The 15,482-nt window shown below is 37.8% G+C and overlaps 1 protein-coding gene across 1 annotated transcript in view; it reads left to right on the forward strand.

Moving 5' to 3' along the window:
- TMEM131 (transmembrane protein 131) overlaps nucleotides 1-15,482 on the forward strand; it is a 179,560-nt gene that overhangs the window by 132,995 nt on the left and 31,083 nt on the right. Inside the window, exons 12-24 of the mRNA XM_065929757.1 lie at nucleotides 544-652; nucleotides 3,681-3,789; nucleotides 4,625-4,778; nucleotides 4,870-5,040; nucleotides 6,012-6,122; nucleotides 6,213-6,347; nucleotides 9,322-9,426; nucleotides 10,720-10,806; nucleotides 12,377-12,529; nucleotides 12,630-12,705; nucleotides 12,862-12,979; nucleotides 15,033-15,171; nucleotides 15,286-15,395. Of these exons, the coding sequence (XP_065785829.1) occupies nucleotides 544-652; nucleotides 3,681-3,789; nucleotides 4,625-4,778; nucleotides 4,870-5,040; nucleotides 6,012-6,122; nucleotides 6,213-6,347; nucleotides 9,322-9,426; nucleotides 10,720-10,806; nucleotides 12,377-12,529; nucleotides 12,630-12,705; nucleotides 12,862-12,979; nucleotides 15,033-15,171; nucleotides 15,286-15,395 (1,577 nt within the window). The remainder of the gene's footprint in view (nucleotides 1-543; nucleotides 653-3,680; nucleotides 3,790-4,624; nucleotides 4,779-4,869; nucleotides 5,041-6,011; nucleotides 6,123-6,212; nucleotides 6,348-9,321; nucleotides 9,427-10,719; nucleotides 10,807-12,376; nucleotides 12,530-12,629; nucleotides 12,706-12,861; nucleotides 12,980-15,032; nucleotides 15,172-15,285; nucleotides 15,396-15,482) is intronic.

A 15,482-nucleotide genomic window follows, 5' to 3' on the forward strand; every position in this document is an offset into this window, starting at 1 on the left:
CAAACCACAGGGAATCTTCCTGACCCAGGGATTGAACCTGCGTCTCTTGGATCTCCTGCATTGGCAAGCAGATTCTTTACCACTGAGCCATCTGGGAAGCCTAGCTTTTTGAATAGAAAGCTCTTTTAAGTTGAAAGCATTCTGACCTGTTTTAGGTTGCACATTCCTGCCATCCCCTTCACCATTCAACCCCACAGCCCCTGTTGTAAACCCTGAAGGTCCTCTTTTCTTAGATGTGAATTAGACATTCATTTAGGAAAAAAAATACCTTTTTTCTTTATTATGTATTTATACTCATTGCACTAGTTTGACTTTAGACTTTTTAATACTCATTTATCTATCACACATTTTTCCTTCTGGTCATCATTTTATTTCATAAAGACTGTCTAATGAAATTGAGATTTTATCAGTTTAGCCTATTCCATTTAAAGCGACCACTTAAACTTTTCAGATTTTGATTCTGCTTTACTTTTTCAGTACACTTTTCAGTATAAACTGGACCACTAGACTAAAATAATGCAGTGTAAAATTTTCTCTTTGCAGAGTGTTCGACCTACACCACAAAATGATGCTATCACGGTACACTTTAAACCAATTACATTAAAAGCTTCAGAAAGTAAATATACCAAGGTAGCAAGTATTAGTTTTGATGGTGAGTATTCAACTTTTTCTAATAGAGTGGTCTTATTTTGATAACTTAGACAACATCTGTGTTGACATCTTAATATAAAAACCCAGACCATTTTCCAGTTAGATTTTGTAATACTGGTCAGATTGGTTTTTCTTATAAACCATCATGAACTCTTATTTGATTGTTTCTTGAAAGCAAATATTATAATTTCATAAACCTGAATTCGTATTAGAAAATACATTAGGATTGCAGTTAAATTTTTGTTAATCTAGACTCTTTCATATACGTATCTGTTAAGCTTTATCTTAATTATGAAGTCATTAATTTTTGTAATTGAGTGATGCATATTTGAATTTCAGAAGCACATTTGAATTTTAGAGCAGAAATAAAGTATTTTCTGTAACATTTCCATATTTTGTCTTTTATAAACAAGGCAAGCAGTCCTATCTAAACTAAAATGACAGCCTTTATCATAGAATTGTCAAGTGAGATAACAGTTATTTCAAGCATGTATATTGTGTATTTTGACTTTTGAAATGTTAACTCAGACTTTAGCTTGTTTTAATAGCATGTTTTTATTCAGTTTTGCCTACTTAATTAGAAGATGTACTGCATTTGCTATCGTAAAACGTCTTGAGTAGTAACTTAATGGCTGTCTAAATGTGTGATTAAATTTAATGAAAGCTGAAACTCCAAATGGGGCTTTTCTCGTATTGGCCTATCCAGGTGAGGAGGCCTGAAGCGTAAGCTTTGGCCTCATGATAAAGCCATCTTTGCTAATAATCCACATTTTACAGCTAAGCTCCTCATCAGGAGAGAATGTTTGGCCACTGCGGACCCCCTGAGTGTGGTCCAGTGTCTGTGAGGCATCTGTGCTCACACCTCTCACATGGAGGGTCTGGAGCAGCTGCACACTTGGCTGCCAAGACAGCATTCATCCCACGAGCTCAGAGAAAGCTCCTGAAGAAACTGAGATTGTACACATGGCACACTTTCATAAACCAACTGCCAAAAATAATCAGTATTGCAGAAGGCTTGATGGCACGGATGTTTCCAAACGTGTGATGAGTGGTCTTCTGTGTTGCTAAGACACCAGCCATGGCCACCAGTTATCAGTGTCAGTATCAGCACGTACATTGTCTTCCCTTACTGAGAAAGAGAGTGACCGATGATCGCCTCTGACCCTGAGAACGGGCAGATCTGATAAGCCCAGGGTACACAGTAGGGCAAGGCGGCTGTGCCGTGTGGTTCTCCCTCACCCTTCCCCAGCTCCTGTGTTGACAGCCCGCTGACTGTTCCCACTCAGATAAATGAATGTCAGGAGTGGTGGCTCTTCTGAGACCAGAGTCTAAAATAAGTGTTTCTTAAGGAAATTATGTAAAATTCAGCACAAAGACAAGAGAAGGCATCTTTTAAAGTAAGTGCTACATTTCTTAAAAGTGCTATTTATTTATTATAAAAACTGGCAGATTTATTCTGCAAGGGCCCATTTTCAAGAAGCTAAAGGTGAAGGTGGGAGAGGAGAGGTTTCCTCCCATTTTCCTTTCCCCCTCATCTTTAAAAGTGGTTTTTATTATCATGGAAAAATCCCTCAACTTCCCATCTGCTCCCTCCTCCCCCACCACCACCCCTAGATTACAATATAATGGTTTTACCACTGAGATTCCTGTGAAAATCATCAATCAAGAAATGTTTACTTTGAAAATGTTCAGGGGGAATTCCCTGGTGGTCCAGTGGTTAGGGTTTAGCACTTTCACTGCCATAGCCCTGGTTCAGTCCTGGTTGGGAAGCTAAGATTCCGCAAGCCCCACAGCACAGCCAAATTAATTAAAAAATTTCAGAACGTGCCATGAATATTCACTGTGCAATGTTGGCTTACCATGTAATCATTTGTCTCATAAAGTCATGATTCCTTATGCTTTTTAACTGAATTTTCTTGACACTTTGACCACTTCATTTGCTAAAATATAACTTGATAAGGTACTATGAAATGCCTAAATTATGGCCCTTGTTATCAGCCTTATGTCAGAATAAATACAAAAAAAATAAGCATCCAGAAATGGCTGTACAGTCAGCAGAATGAAATGGGCCTTAATGGGAGGTTTAAAAATCTGCATTCACACTGTCTGTACATAGCCACATACTAGATGTCATACCATTATTTTGTTCCTTTTTTATGCTAAAGTTGGATAACACCCATTTGCAGAACCTACATATAAAATTCTTCGCATAAGTGGAAGTGTTCCTGAAGTACTTTAAAGGAGATAAACATAAACAGCTTCTTTATTTGCTTTGAAAGGAACATCTAATGGGTACACAGATTGGATCCAACTGACTATTTCTATAATTCCAGAAGGAAAATCAGAAGTGATCCAAAATTGAAAGGTTTTAACTTCATCTGTGAGAACAGTATGATGGCAGGGAGAGTATATGTCTCATAACTCTTGGTATTTCTTGCACCAGGCTACTTTATCGGTATTTATAGCAAGACTCTGACCACACAAGGAATGTTATTTCTTAATCAGCTGTGAACCAGCAGTTGTCAGTTTGGGGAAGTTTGGCAACATCTGCAGACACTTTTGGGTAGTGCAGCTGATGTCTCGCAGATAGAGGCTGTCTTGAGGACACCGCCCAACATCCCGCGGTGCCCAGGACAGCCACCCCACTGCCCCCGCACCCCGCCAGCAGAGAGTTTACCTGGCCTGAAGTGTTCATAGCACCAAGATTGAGAATCCCTGTTGTACGTAAAGCCAGAGCTCATGGTGATAGAGAAGTAGCTCAGATTATCGTGTTTTCCCTCCTGAATGGTGTTCACTTGCTAGTTCCTGACCTATTTATCCCATTACAGGAAAATTGAAATCTCTTTCCATTTTTGAATGGAAAATGTGATATTTGACTTAAAATGTTGTCACTGTATTCTGTGTGCCAGTTTGAAAGGTTACCTTCTTTTTAAGATTTCAGTCCATCCGCACAAAGTCACTCTCTTCCTCCTCTGTGTAAACCCTGTGGTAGTGGAAGCTGACAGATTATCTTCTGTGCTTCCTTTCAGCATCAAAGGCAAAAAAACCATCTCAGTTTTCTGGGAAAATAACTGTGAAAGCAAAGGAAAAGAGTTATTCTAAACTTGAAATACCTTATCAAGCAGAGGTTTTAGATGGGTGAGTTTCTGTTTTAAATAAACTTTATAACTTTTTACTAATCAGTAAATTCTGTTTTCCTACTCTCTGAGTTCAGCAGAAATAGTAGACAAATTCACATAAACTCCATAGAATGAGTATTAGAAAAACTTCAACCATAAAAGAGAAAAATCTTCTGTATTTTATTCATTTTTTTTTCTTTTTTTTTTTTTTTTTTTTACTTTTAGAAGAAAGAAGTAAGTGAGATGATATGATTTGGGCTTAAATGAAGTCCTAATGATTCCATAATACAATAGAAAAGTGAATCTGTGATTTTTAAATCACTTGAAGCATTTCATTTCTGTAATTATTTTTGTAACATGCCAATGGCTATGGCTTGTTTATTAAAGTACATTGTCACTTGAAACAAAATCATTTTTATTCCTTTATAAACTCATTAAACACTTTTCTAAAATTATAGCTTTTTACAAACAGGTAATAATATATGTAGTTCATTTTCTACTTTAACCAGTAATAGTTTCATATCCAGCTTAGTAGGGACTTGTCTTAACAAAGCTGGTTGCAACTGAATGATAAACATGATTTTTTTTTTTAAATAGCTTAAAACTTTTTTTTGTTAGTACATTCTTGATGGTCATTGTTTGGTTACATATAATGCAGTGGCAAATAGCTCTTTTTATTACACTATAATAAATTTTCTTTTAAATCATATGGTCAATCACTAAAATATTATAGTCTTAATTCTCTAACAACAGTCCTTACTGCTAAACGTAAATTATTACTCACCGCTAAAGAACTTGCATTATAAATTAACATGTGAAGATAAAAATGATTTGTTTTTGTTTTTTTCAAATAGTTATTTGGGATTTGATCACGCTGCAACATTATTTCACATTCGAGACAGCCCTGCTGATCCTGTGGAAAGGCCAATTTACCTTACTAACACTTTCAGCTTTGCGATCCTCATTCATGATGTGTTGCTACCAGAAGAAGCCAAAACAATGTTTAAAGTATGTTTCTGAGCCCTCATTCTTTTGATTTTACCAGTCTACCAAGCAAATGGTACTGATATGTTTTTCTTTCTCTCCTATCATCTCCTAGGTTCACAACTTCAGCAAACCAGTCTTAATTCTTCCAAATGGATCAGGCTACATTTTTACTCTATTTTTTATGCCATCCACATCATCCATGCACATAGATAACAATATTTTACTTATTACCAATGCCTCTAAGTTTCACTTACCTGTGCGGGTATATACAGGTTTTTTAGATGTAAGTATGTTATCTACCTTTTAAAATTTAAACTCCCTCCACATCTTTGTTGTTTTCAGCTACTATTAAGTAGTTGTGTTGCAGACACTTAAATTTTGCTGTTTTCTGTACTTAACAAGTTGTTCTAATTCCTCCCTAGTCAGTGCTTCCATGATGTTCACCCTCCCAGCAGCCATATCTCCTCATGACACAGTTGACTTCTCTAGCTACACTTCTGTTTAGATCAGGTCCACTCCTCTTGATTTTGCTTTTAAATTGTTACAGTCATGAGCAAGCTAAAAACTAAGCAGAAGAAACATAATAAGCAAAAAAAAATTTTTTAATAACTACAGGGCAAATGAAAAGGGAACTATGTAGGAAGAGGTGACCAAAACTGAAAACCCAAGACTGAAGAGAAGAATCAGAAAGAAAGAGGCAATTTGGTAGAAAGACACAGATGGGACAGTCATCTAAATAACGGCAGGGAAGGAAACAGAAGTCTTTCTAATACAGAAAATAAGCCAAGGGGGGAAAAAGTCCAAACAAAGCTATCGTTAGGGTGATCCATGAAAGAAGTTTGGGAAAGAAAGAAAACTGATAGAAAGATGTAAAAGGTGAAAAGAAAGCGAAAAGATAGAAGTGTGGCCCTCCACAAACCTATCATCAGTAAGAACTTTAGAATCAGAGGGACCTTTGGTATTGTACCACTGACACTCCTTCTGCATTTCTTCTGCTTAAATGATTACTGGCTTGTAGCTGCTTTCATGAACACGTGAAGTTTGCTGAGACTGGGGACTTTTTGCCTAAATCTCCAGGGCTCCACTTAATCTCACCTCCATTATACAAAGTTCTTAATTATGTATTAATGTATGTGTATATTTACATAAAATGTAGGAACCTTAATGTTCCTTAATATAGTTACTTTTTCTTCAAGTGTTACTGTTACATAAGTGTTACTTTACATCTAATCTAGTTCTTTTCTGTCTTTCAAGTACTTTGTATTACCCCCCAAAATAGAAGAACGTTTCATAGATTTTGGTATACTGAGTGCGACAGAAGCAAGTAATATTTTATTTGCCATTATAAACAGCAATCCAATTGAGGTAAGAAAAGAAAAATCTGTTGTTCTAAATCACATTTAGAGACTTTATGTGAGTGCTGCAATAATTGCTTTCGTATCTTTCTGTTTTAAGTTGGCTATAAAAAGCTGGCATATTATAGGAGATGGTTTATCAATAGAACTCGTAGCTACTGAAAGAGGCAATAGAACTACAATCATATCAAGCCTTCCAGAGTTTGAAAAGTCCTCTCTATCAGACCAGTCATCAGTAAGTAAACTTTTCTATTGTTTCCTTAAACTTAGATGTGTGTCTAAATCTCACTAGAAGACTTTTCCTCATGATATTATTTTTAATATTTATTTATTTATTTGACTGTTCTGGGTCTTAGTTGCAGCATGTGAACTTTTAGTTGTGGCAAGTGGGATCTAGTTCCCTGACCAGGGATCAAACCCAGGCCCCCTACATTGGGAGCACAGAGTCTTAGAGATGACCAGGGATGTCCGTCCTCAGAGTATTATGAGATTCATAATAGCATCCGCTATTTGATGTGTAAAGGACCTTAAGTAGGTAATCTACTTAAACTCACTCCTTTCATGATGAGAGCACTTGAGACTCAAAGAAGTTAAGATAAAACACAGGTACCATTACAGGAGAAATTTCCACGGGTACTAAACTAACTCTGTTCATTGAATTCACTAGGCAAAAGAAAGAACCCTGCACATTAGTAGAAGTTGTTTTCAGTTCTACAGTAATATTTCTGTTCAGTTCTCTGTATTGACTAGAAGAAAGTATCAGTGAGACAAACATCATTTGTTTGATCTCTATGTGGCTCTCCCCATACACTTTTACTCTGTCTTACGTACAGTTGGTCATAAAAGTACATGTGACAAGAGCAAGTGAATGTATCAATCTAGGACCTCACCACTGCTAAAAAGGGATCTCAGAGTTTAAACTTACTCAGAGCAGAGTTAGTAGAATCACCTGTGCGACCTGGAAGGAACAGACTATAAGCTCCTCTGAAGGTTAGGATAGAACTTCTCATGGCAGTTTTACAGATGGAAAAGCAGATGTCCTTATGCACAGAGATTGTTGACAAAGACCCTTCCGTGGAATGCCATAGGCCATAAAAACGGATTTAAACATTTTGTATGAGAAAGATTCCCCAAAACAGGTTTTTTAGAGAATAATTTGGCAATGTATACACTCCGGGGAATTCTTCCTCTGGAAGTCATTTAAAGAGCCAGAAGCTATGAGAATGCAGATGTTTGTGATAGCAATATTAATAATTCCAAATAACCAGAAACAACCAAATGTATAAAGTCGTGATTTTATGATTGAATATTAAAGCAGATAAGCTGTAAGTAGGATTGTATGTAAAAAATTTGAAAAAGGATTTATGAAAAAGTGGGAAACAGTACTGGATAATGTGTATACTGGATAATGTGTGTTCTAATTGCAGATGTGTGGCATTCAAGTTCCATAATCAGATATTGTGATGGATACATGGGTGTTGAATGTTTGCATTTTAACAATTTATAATGTTTTAAATTTGACTCATAAATAAAGTCTCAAAACAAAAAAGAATATGCCCATGACAAGTAATATTTGTCACTCCAGCCGAGGTTTTATTTTTAATACAAATACAATGCTGAAAAAGGATAATAATGAGACCAGCTATTTGTTCAACAACGAAGTTAAAGTAAAATTTTATGTAGATCTAATCCGAGATGGTTGAATTATACTGTTTTTCATAATACATTATAAATTAATAATCTTAGGACTCTGGATCATTTCCTCCTACTAAATAGCACATGTTAACACTTACTATTTAAATTTGAGAGGTCCGCTCAGTAACATGAAACCTGCTGTAAACTTTGGGGTTTTAGAATTCACTTTTATGTAAAACTATGTAAATATAAGAGATGGGCATGTACACACTACTGTGTTTAAAGTGGATAGCCAGCCAAGGGCCTGCTGTACGGCACAGGGGACCCTGCTCACTGTTCTGCGGCAGCTGGGGAGGCTGGCAGATGGGAGGCGAGTCTGGGGAGAATGGATACCTGTGTGTATGTGGCTGAGTCCCTTCTCTGTGCACCTGAAATGCCCACAGCATTGTTGATGGGCTGTACCCGGTACAAGATTAAAAAAAACTATATAAATATAAGAACCAGGGGATAGAAAGATGAGATCATTTGTATGAACCCTTCCTTACTTAAAATAGGAAGTTGTAGTGAGTTGCCAGCTTCAAAATAGCAATGCCACAAAATGTGGATTTTTTTTTTAAGTTTGTAATGCCTAAACTTTCAACTGTTGTCCAGCTATTTTCTAAAAAGCCACACATATGAACTAAATTAGCATCCTGTTCCTTATGAAACATACACTGTCACAACTCTGTGCTCTTCAGACACATGCTCTGATTGGGGTGGTCAGAGTCAGGATGAAAACATTAGAATTGCATAAAACCAACATAGAAATGGTTCTAAAGAGGGGAAAGTGGGTATGTTTGGTATACCCGCTTTTGTTATTTTGAGGTAAATGTAAATTCCAGGTAAAGTATAACTACTACTAACTAAAGTACAACTTCACAAAATGAATTTCATGGTTTTTTGGGAAGTTTCTCCATTGAAAAGATTAAGCACCAGAAATATCAGCAAATAGCTTGAGAAAACAAGCAAGATCCACATTCTGCATTCTGCTTTCTTTCAAAATTGCTTTGCTTAACTTTTCCTTCTTTCCTTGATTTTTTGATGTTTTCGTATGACCCAGTCTCAGTTAATCTGAAGACATGGGTATCAACACGACAAAACTGAATTCAGAACTGGAAGCAGAACCAACTTTGTATGTATTTGTGCCCTGACGTGGCTTCTGAAGGGTTAGGGGAAGGCTGTGTCCGTCTGCTGTAGCCTGCACCCGCTTTGACCATGCAGGTTGGGGGATGAGGCCTACACCCTTCCCCAACTTAGCAGCTGATAATTCAGCTCTTCCTTGGGGAACCAGTTTTCTCAGTAGCCTATAGAATAAGTATAATAGATAAACATCCAGAGATGGGCATTATTTATTTTGAGACATTTGTACGTGATGATGTGTTAATTCTGTGTTAGCTTGTTAGGATTTTGAAGTCCTAACCAATATGAGTTAACACTGATTTAAAACTGAAGGATTTTTGTACCTTTCTTTTCCATTTTAATAGAAAACTTCAATTAGCAAGGCTAATGAAGGATGTCATTTCTACTCCATACAGGTAATACTAGCTTCAGGATATTTTGCAGTGTTCAGAGTCAAACTTACTGCAAAAAAACTGGAAGGAATTCATGATGGAGCTATACAGATCACGACAGACTATGAGGTAAGGACTTTATTTATGGGGATTCAGGTCAGTGGAGTCTTTCTGAAAAATTCAGACCTTTTTTGATTTTTATAGAAACAGAGAACTAAGTTTGTTCAAAAAGTTACAGTTTACCACTTTGATACTTTTAAAAACTTAAGCTTCTGAGAATAGTTTACAGAATAATGATTTACATTAGTTCATAGTTTTCTGATAAAACCTGAATCTCTTGACTAAAAGCAACTTCAGAAAAATACATTTGGCACTTTTAGATTTGCTGTTAGAATGGTTCACAAATGGTTGTAGCATTACATGGACCCTGGCTGAAATTCTTGAGATTAGATCTCTCTCTTTCTACAGTCACCAATATCCTCCTATGTAACATTGCCAAAAAGGAAGATACAATCAGGAAATCACATCTTAATCTGAGTTCTCACAATTATGTTTACATGAGTCATTCTAAGTCAGGAACCAAATGAAAATCAGTGAACTTTTAAAAGACTTTTTGTGGGGTTGACATGTTGCATTCAGTGAGATTTTGAAGAGATGTGTTTATGCCACATCTAAATATTTTGATGTGTTCTTTTAAAGCTCTTGAAAAGTTGAGCACTGCTGAAGTCAGCAAGCCACCTTTGTTCTCCTACCTGTTTTCAGCTCATACAACCCCTGCCGCCCTGAAAGTAAAGTCATTCAGAATAAACAGAATTGGTTTTTTAGTAATAAATGATATGTTGGGAGTATGTCAAATTAATTATCTCCAAAAGTGAGAAATCCACATTTATCACTTTTGATAGAAATAAGTACATTTCCTTAGCAAAGTATCCTTGTGAGTTGCAAATAGAGTCTGAGTTGAGATTTAAAACCTGGAATATTCAGCTCGTTTTTTAAAAAATCAGGTTGACATTAATGTATTGCTATGTACAAAAAGTAGAGAGCTATGTATCTTTTAAAAATGCTGGGTTTTTCATGCTTTAAGAGTATAGTTGGAGTATCCTTTTTAAATTAATAATCTGCAAAAATTACCTAGTTATGAAAAATCTGTTCTTCATTACTTCCCCATTGTTTAGTCTTGTTTACCTTGTTTTCAGTGAACCACTGAGAAGTACATGGAAATGTATTTCAGTGCATTTTGTGCAGTACATGGATAGATTAAACAGTATCTATGGGTGATTTTAATTTTGCTTGCCAGTTGTTTAATGCTCATGTAAGTCCCGAGATTGGTTGTTTTTTATCTCCTAAAATAGTGCAACAACCGTCAGGTCGGTCTGGGACTTGCATTCTTATTTCTCTGTGGTTTGCTTCTTCCCTCCACAGATCCTCACAATTCCCGTGAAGGCTGTGATCGCAGTGGGTTCTCTGACTTGCTTCCCAAAGCACATGGTTCTTCCACCTTCCTTTCCAGTAAGACAGTTAATTTGTAGACTTCTTGCTAATTTTCTTTCTACTACGTTTTACTCTAGTTAGACTGTATGTAATAAGTATTAGACCTAACCTCACTGTCATTCCCTGATAGCTCAATTGGTAAAGAATCCGCCTGCAAATGCAGGAGACCCTGGTTCAATCCTGAGTCAGGAAGATCCACTGCAGAAGGGATAGGGTACGCACTCCAGAATTCTTAGGCTTTCCTTGTGGCTCAGCTGGTAAGAATCCACCTCCAGTGCGGGAGACCTGGGTTCAATCCCTGGGTTGGGAAGATCCCCTGGAGAAGGGAAAGGCTACCCACTCCAGTATTCTGACCTGGAGAATTCCATGGACTACAGTCCATGGGGTCACAAAGAGTCAGATATGACCAAGCGACTTTCACTTTCACTTTTCACCATCATTGAACTCTTTTTGCTATGCATTCTGTTAATTTCTTTGTCATTTAATAACAAATTTTAGACCAGTGGGTCTGATCATTTTAGGTGCTCAGGCTCCTGTGTCCATGGGATTCTCCAGGCAAGAATACTGGAGTGGGTTGCCATTTCCTACTCCAGTGAATCTTCCCAACCCAGGGATCAGTCTCTTGCATCTCCTTTATTGGCAAGCAGATTACTTACCACTAGTGCCACCTGGGAACCCCTGATCATTTTAGACTTCTTTAAAAGTCTGGGAATCAGGTTATAAGATTCTGGTTCTACATTCAACAACAAAAAAAGGAAAAGGTTATAATATGATTCTTATTGATGATTATTTCAATCATATAATTCTTTTTTTTTTTTTTTCTTAATCTGGCACCCTGGGACTTCCTTGACAGTCCAGTGGTTAAGACTCAGCACTCCCAATGCAGGGGCATGCGTTTGATCCCTGTTGAGGGAACATGATGTGCTCCATGACAGAAAAATAAATCTCTTTATAAAAAAATAAAAAATAAAATTGGTACCCTATCACAGGAAGAGAGATACAGCTGATAAGCACCATCATTTAATCTGTATGCTTCATTTTAATACGATGCCAGATAACCTGTGTTTTTAAAAGAGGACTAATTTCTCTTTGGCACAAATAATTTTGTTTTTGTTTTTTAGAAAGAAAATACTTTTTCTGAGAAAAATAAGTCTGATTTTTTTCGTTTCTTGTTTAACTTTGGATTTTTAGAATTCAGTGGTTTCATAATTATCTCATCCTGAATTTGGAAACTTTTAAGGTAGCCTGGCCTTAGTATAAACAAATCTTTCTTAACAAACTGATAGTAACTGTTTTCTTTATTCAAAGCTAGTTCTGTACCTTTGTTATGTGAACACTTTAATTCATTTTTACAGGATTGCAGAGATTTGTCCTGCTAATTTCTCTGTAACAGGCCTTAAAAACAACAACGAAATACATATATTTGGAGGAGGGGCTCTGATTACAGATCTAAAGCTTATCAGCTTCTGAACAGTCTGAATGTCCTTTGAGCTTTGGTCTTCTGTAAATATGTCTGTCAGTTCTAAAGTGTGTGTTCTGAAGAAAATACAACCATTTACAAATTAATTTGTTTGTTTTCTTCCTTCAGGGGAAAATAGTTCATCAGAGTTTAAATATTATGAATTCCTTCTCACAGAAGGTAAAGATCCAACAGATACGATCTTTGTCGGAAGACGTGCGTTTTTACTACAAACGATTGCGGGGTAATAAGGAAGACTTGGAGCCAGGGAAAAAATCAAAGGTTTGAAAGTGTTGTATTTGCAGATTCCCATCTTTTTGTCCTTTGTTATTGTGAACTTCTGTGGATCGGGGATTCATGGTTCTCCTGTGCCCCTTTTTAGATTGCAAACATTTACTTTGATCCTGGATTGCAGTGCGGGGATCATTGCTATGTCGGCTTGCCTTTTCTGTCCAAATGTAAGTCATCTTACTGTTCTCTCTCACCCTCACTCCCTCCCCAAGGTACTCCCATTAATGATAGACTGCTGCTTCTAAAGCCCACCCCTGCATCTCGATGCTGTAGAAATCATTTGAGGGCCAGAGTATGTCATGCCATTTGTCCCTTTGTTTTAGCTGAACCCAAAGTCCAGCCTGGCATAGCCATGCAGGAAGATGCCTGGGACACCGACTGGGATTTGCATCAAAGCCTGTTCAAGGGATGGATGGGAATAAAGGAAAACTCAGGTCACAGGTAAGTGGTTTTGCTGTATGTAAGTATTTGAGCTACCTTTACCAGTTTGAAACATGATTTTCTAAAGTTATCCCTATATTTGGTTATTTTACTTCTCGGTAGTGCAGAAAATGTGCCTAATCTTCAGAAAACCGTAGTGAGGCGTCTTGAATGGCCATTGTGATTGTGTATTTCTCAGGACACGCGCTCCCGTTTTTGCGTCATTTCCAGTGCTCTAGACGGAAGGTCACAGAAACTCGAGGAAGCTGTCCCCGTGTAGGATGACTGCTGTGTTGTGCTTGGTAGATCAGTCATGGTCAACTCCGCAGCCCCATGGACGGTAGCCTGCAGGGTCTTCTGTTCATGGGGTTCTCTAAACAAGAATACTGGAGTGGGTAGCGATTCCCTCTGCCAGGGGATCTTCCAGACCCAGGGACTGATCCTGGGTCTCCTGCATTGCAGGTGGATTCTTTACCATCTGAGCCACCGGGGAAGCCCAGCTTCCATATCAGACAGTCATTTGCGTAAGAAAGAGTCTACCTGCCTCTGACCTCTGTTCAAGGCAAGGAAGCACTTTAGAAGTTGAAGCTCACCATAGGAGGAGTGTCTCTGCTCCTGGTGAAAAGAACTTCCTCATCCCTTTCCAATGCTGAGCCTGTTAGGGATGCACAGGGCATGATTCACAGGGCTCAGCCTTATACCTCTGGCAGGTGGAAAGTGTTCACATTGACAGATCAGCACCGTACCTGGATTCAGAAGCAAAGGCACATTTATACGTGGCAATTTAAAAATTTGACCTTCCTGTGTACTTCCAAAGAGAATTTGACTTGAAAACTGATGAACACTGTTCTTCTCCATTGGCTAATTTGAAATGTATTTGTCAGCGTCATCAAAATCTTCCAGTTTATTCTAATGTAGTATTTTCAAGCCGTGAACAGTCAAATCTGCAGGTTTCTGTATATCTGAACTACTTGCTGTGAAAAGTTTTCTTAAGGCAAAAAGAGAGGTAAATTTTACCTTTAAAATGGTTAAAATTAGTACAAAGAGACTTCTTATGAACTCACTAAGAGAACACTAATTCAGACACTCTTTGGTTCTCCAGTTTCCACGGTAGACGTTGTAATGTACAGGTAGCCTCTGTATTTTAGCACCCAATTATGAATAAATGACTGGTAGTGCTGCCCTTGGCTCACCTGCCAAGGAACCTTTTCACCTCCCACCCACCGAAACCGCTCCCTTCCTCTCTGTGAGCCTAGCATTCCCCACTGAAGACCCAGACTTCCTGCCTGCACTGATCTACCAGGTCACAGCTGCATAGTGGATGTGGCATTCTTCCTGCTCCTGCCTCTGTGTTACCTTGTCAACATCCATGTCACAGAAAATTCATTACCAGTCTTATAAAACTGGTACTCTCACCAATATTATGGTATCATAATTCACTGCTCTTGTGGTATCAAATAGGCTTCAGTGTTTAGCCACATCTGTAATATTGTTTCCGTAGGAAATGTGTTCTGAGTTCTAAACAGCTGGTTTATAAACACTTTTAAGTAGGGAAATAGTCAAATGAGATCCTGAATATTGCTACATATATATGTCTACACAAAACCCTCGTATGTATTATCGCTTCAACTGACGTCTTCATTGCGTGTTAAGATTTTGTGTTTTTTTTCCTCAAGTGGGAAAGAAGCCATACGTCAAGCAGTGCACCACCTTCTCATTAGTTCAACTACAATATTCACCTGCTGTTGGCATCTCGATCTTTCCCCTAGACACACAGGATCCTTTAGGATCCCCATTACATCCTGTCATCTGTATATGCCTGGCTTGTCACTTACACATTCAGTACGAAAACAGGGCAGGTGATCAGTGTTAGATAGTTTGCCCTCTGTGCCGAAATAGATATCTCTTCATATGTGTCTGTGAAAACAGAGTGAAATGTTAGGAGCAGGTAAACCTGTGTTTATTCAAGGCCAGAATAAAATTTCTCAAGTACACAAGCCTAATAGAATTTCCTGTATTGAGTAAACTCAAGCATTTCCATTCAATATAGTGACTTACAAATTGTGTTTTCTAGATTGAGTGCTATGTTTGAAGTAAATACAGACCTTCAGAAAAACATCCTGTCTAAAGTTTCTGCCGAACTCTCCTGGCCGTCCCTCCTCAGCTCCCCCCGGCTCGTGAGGTTCCCCCTCACTAATACAAACTGCTCTTCAGTAAGTATCCAGAGTGCCATGGGCCTTTGGAAGTGTGTCCTAGTGTGATGAAGTATCTGCTCTTCCTTCTAACGGGGCAGATCTTTCACTCACCACCTCTTTATTTTGTTTAAGGAAGAAGAGATTATGTTAGAAAACCCTGCAGATGTTCCCATCTATATTCAGTTTATCCCCCTGGCTTTATATTCCAGCCCTTCCATCTTTGTAGATAAGTTAATATCAAGGTAAGCATTGCTTCAGATCATCAAAATGTTTCCATATAGACAGTGAATGATCATTTTACACATTTAAAACTTCATTGTTGTTGAGTT

The sequence above is a fragment of the Muntiacus reevesi genome, chromosome 3 (assembly GCF_963930625.1).
Source record: "Muntiacus reevesi chromosome 3, mMunRee1.1, whole genome shotgun sequence".
Lineage (NCBI taxonomy): Eukaryota > Metazoa > Chordata > Mammalia > Artiodactyla > Cervidae > Muntiacus > Muntiacus reevesi.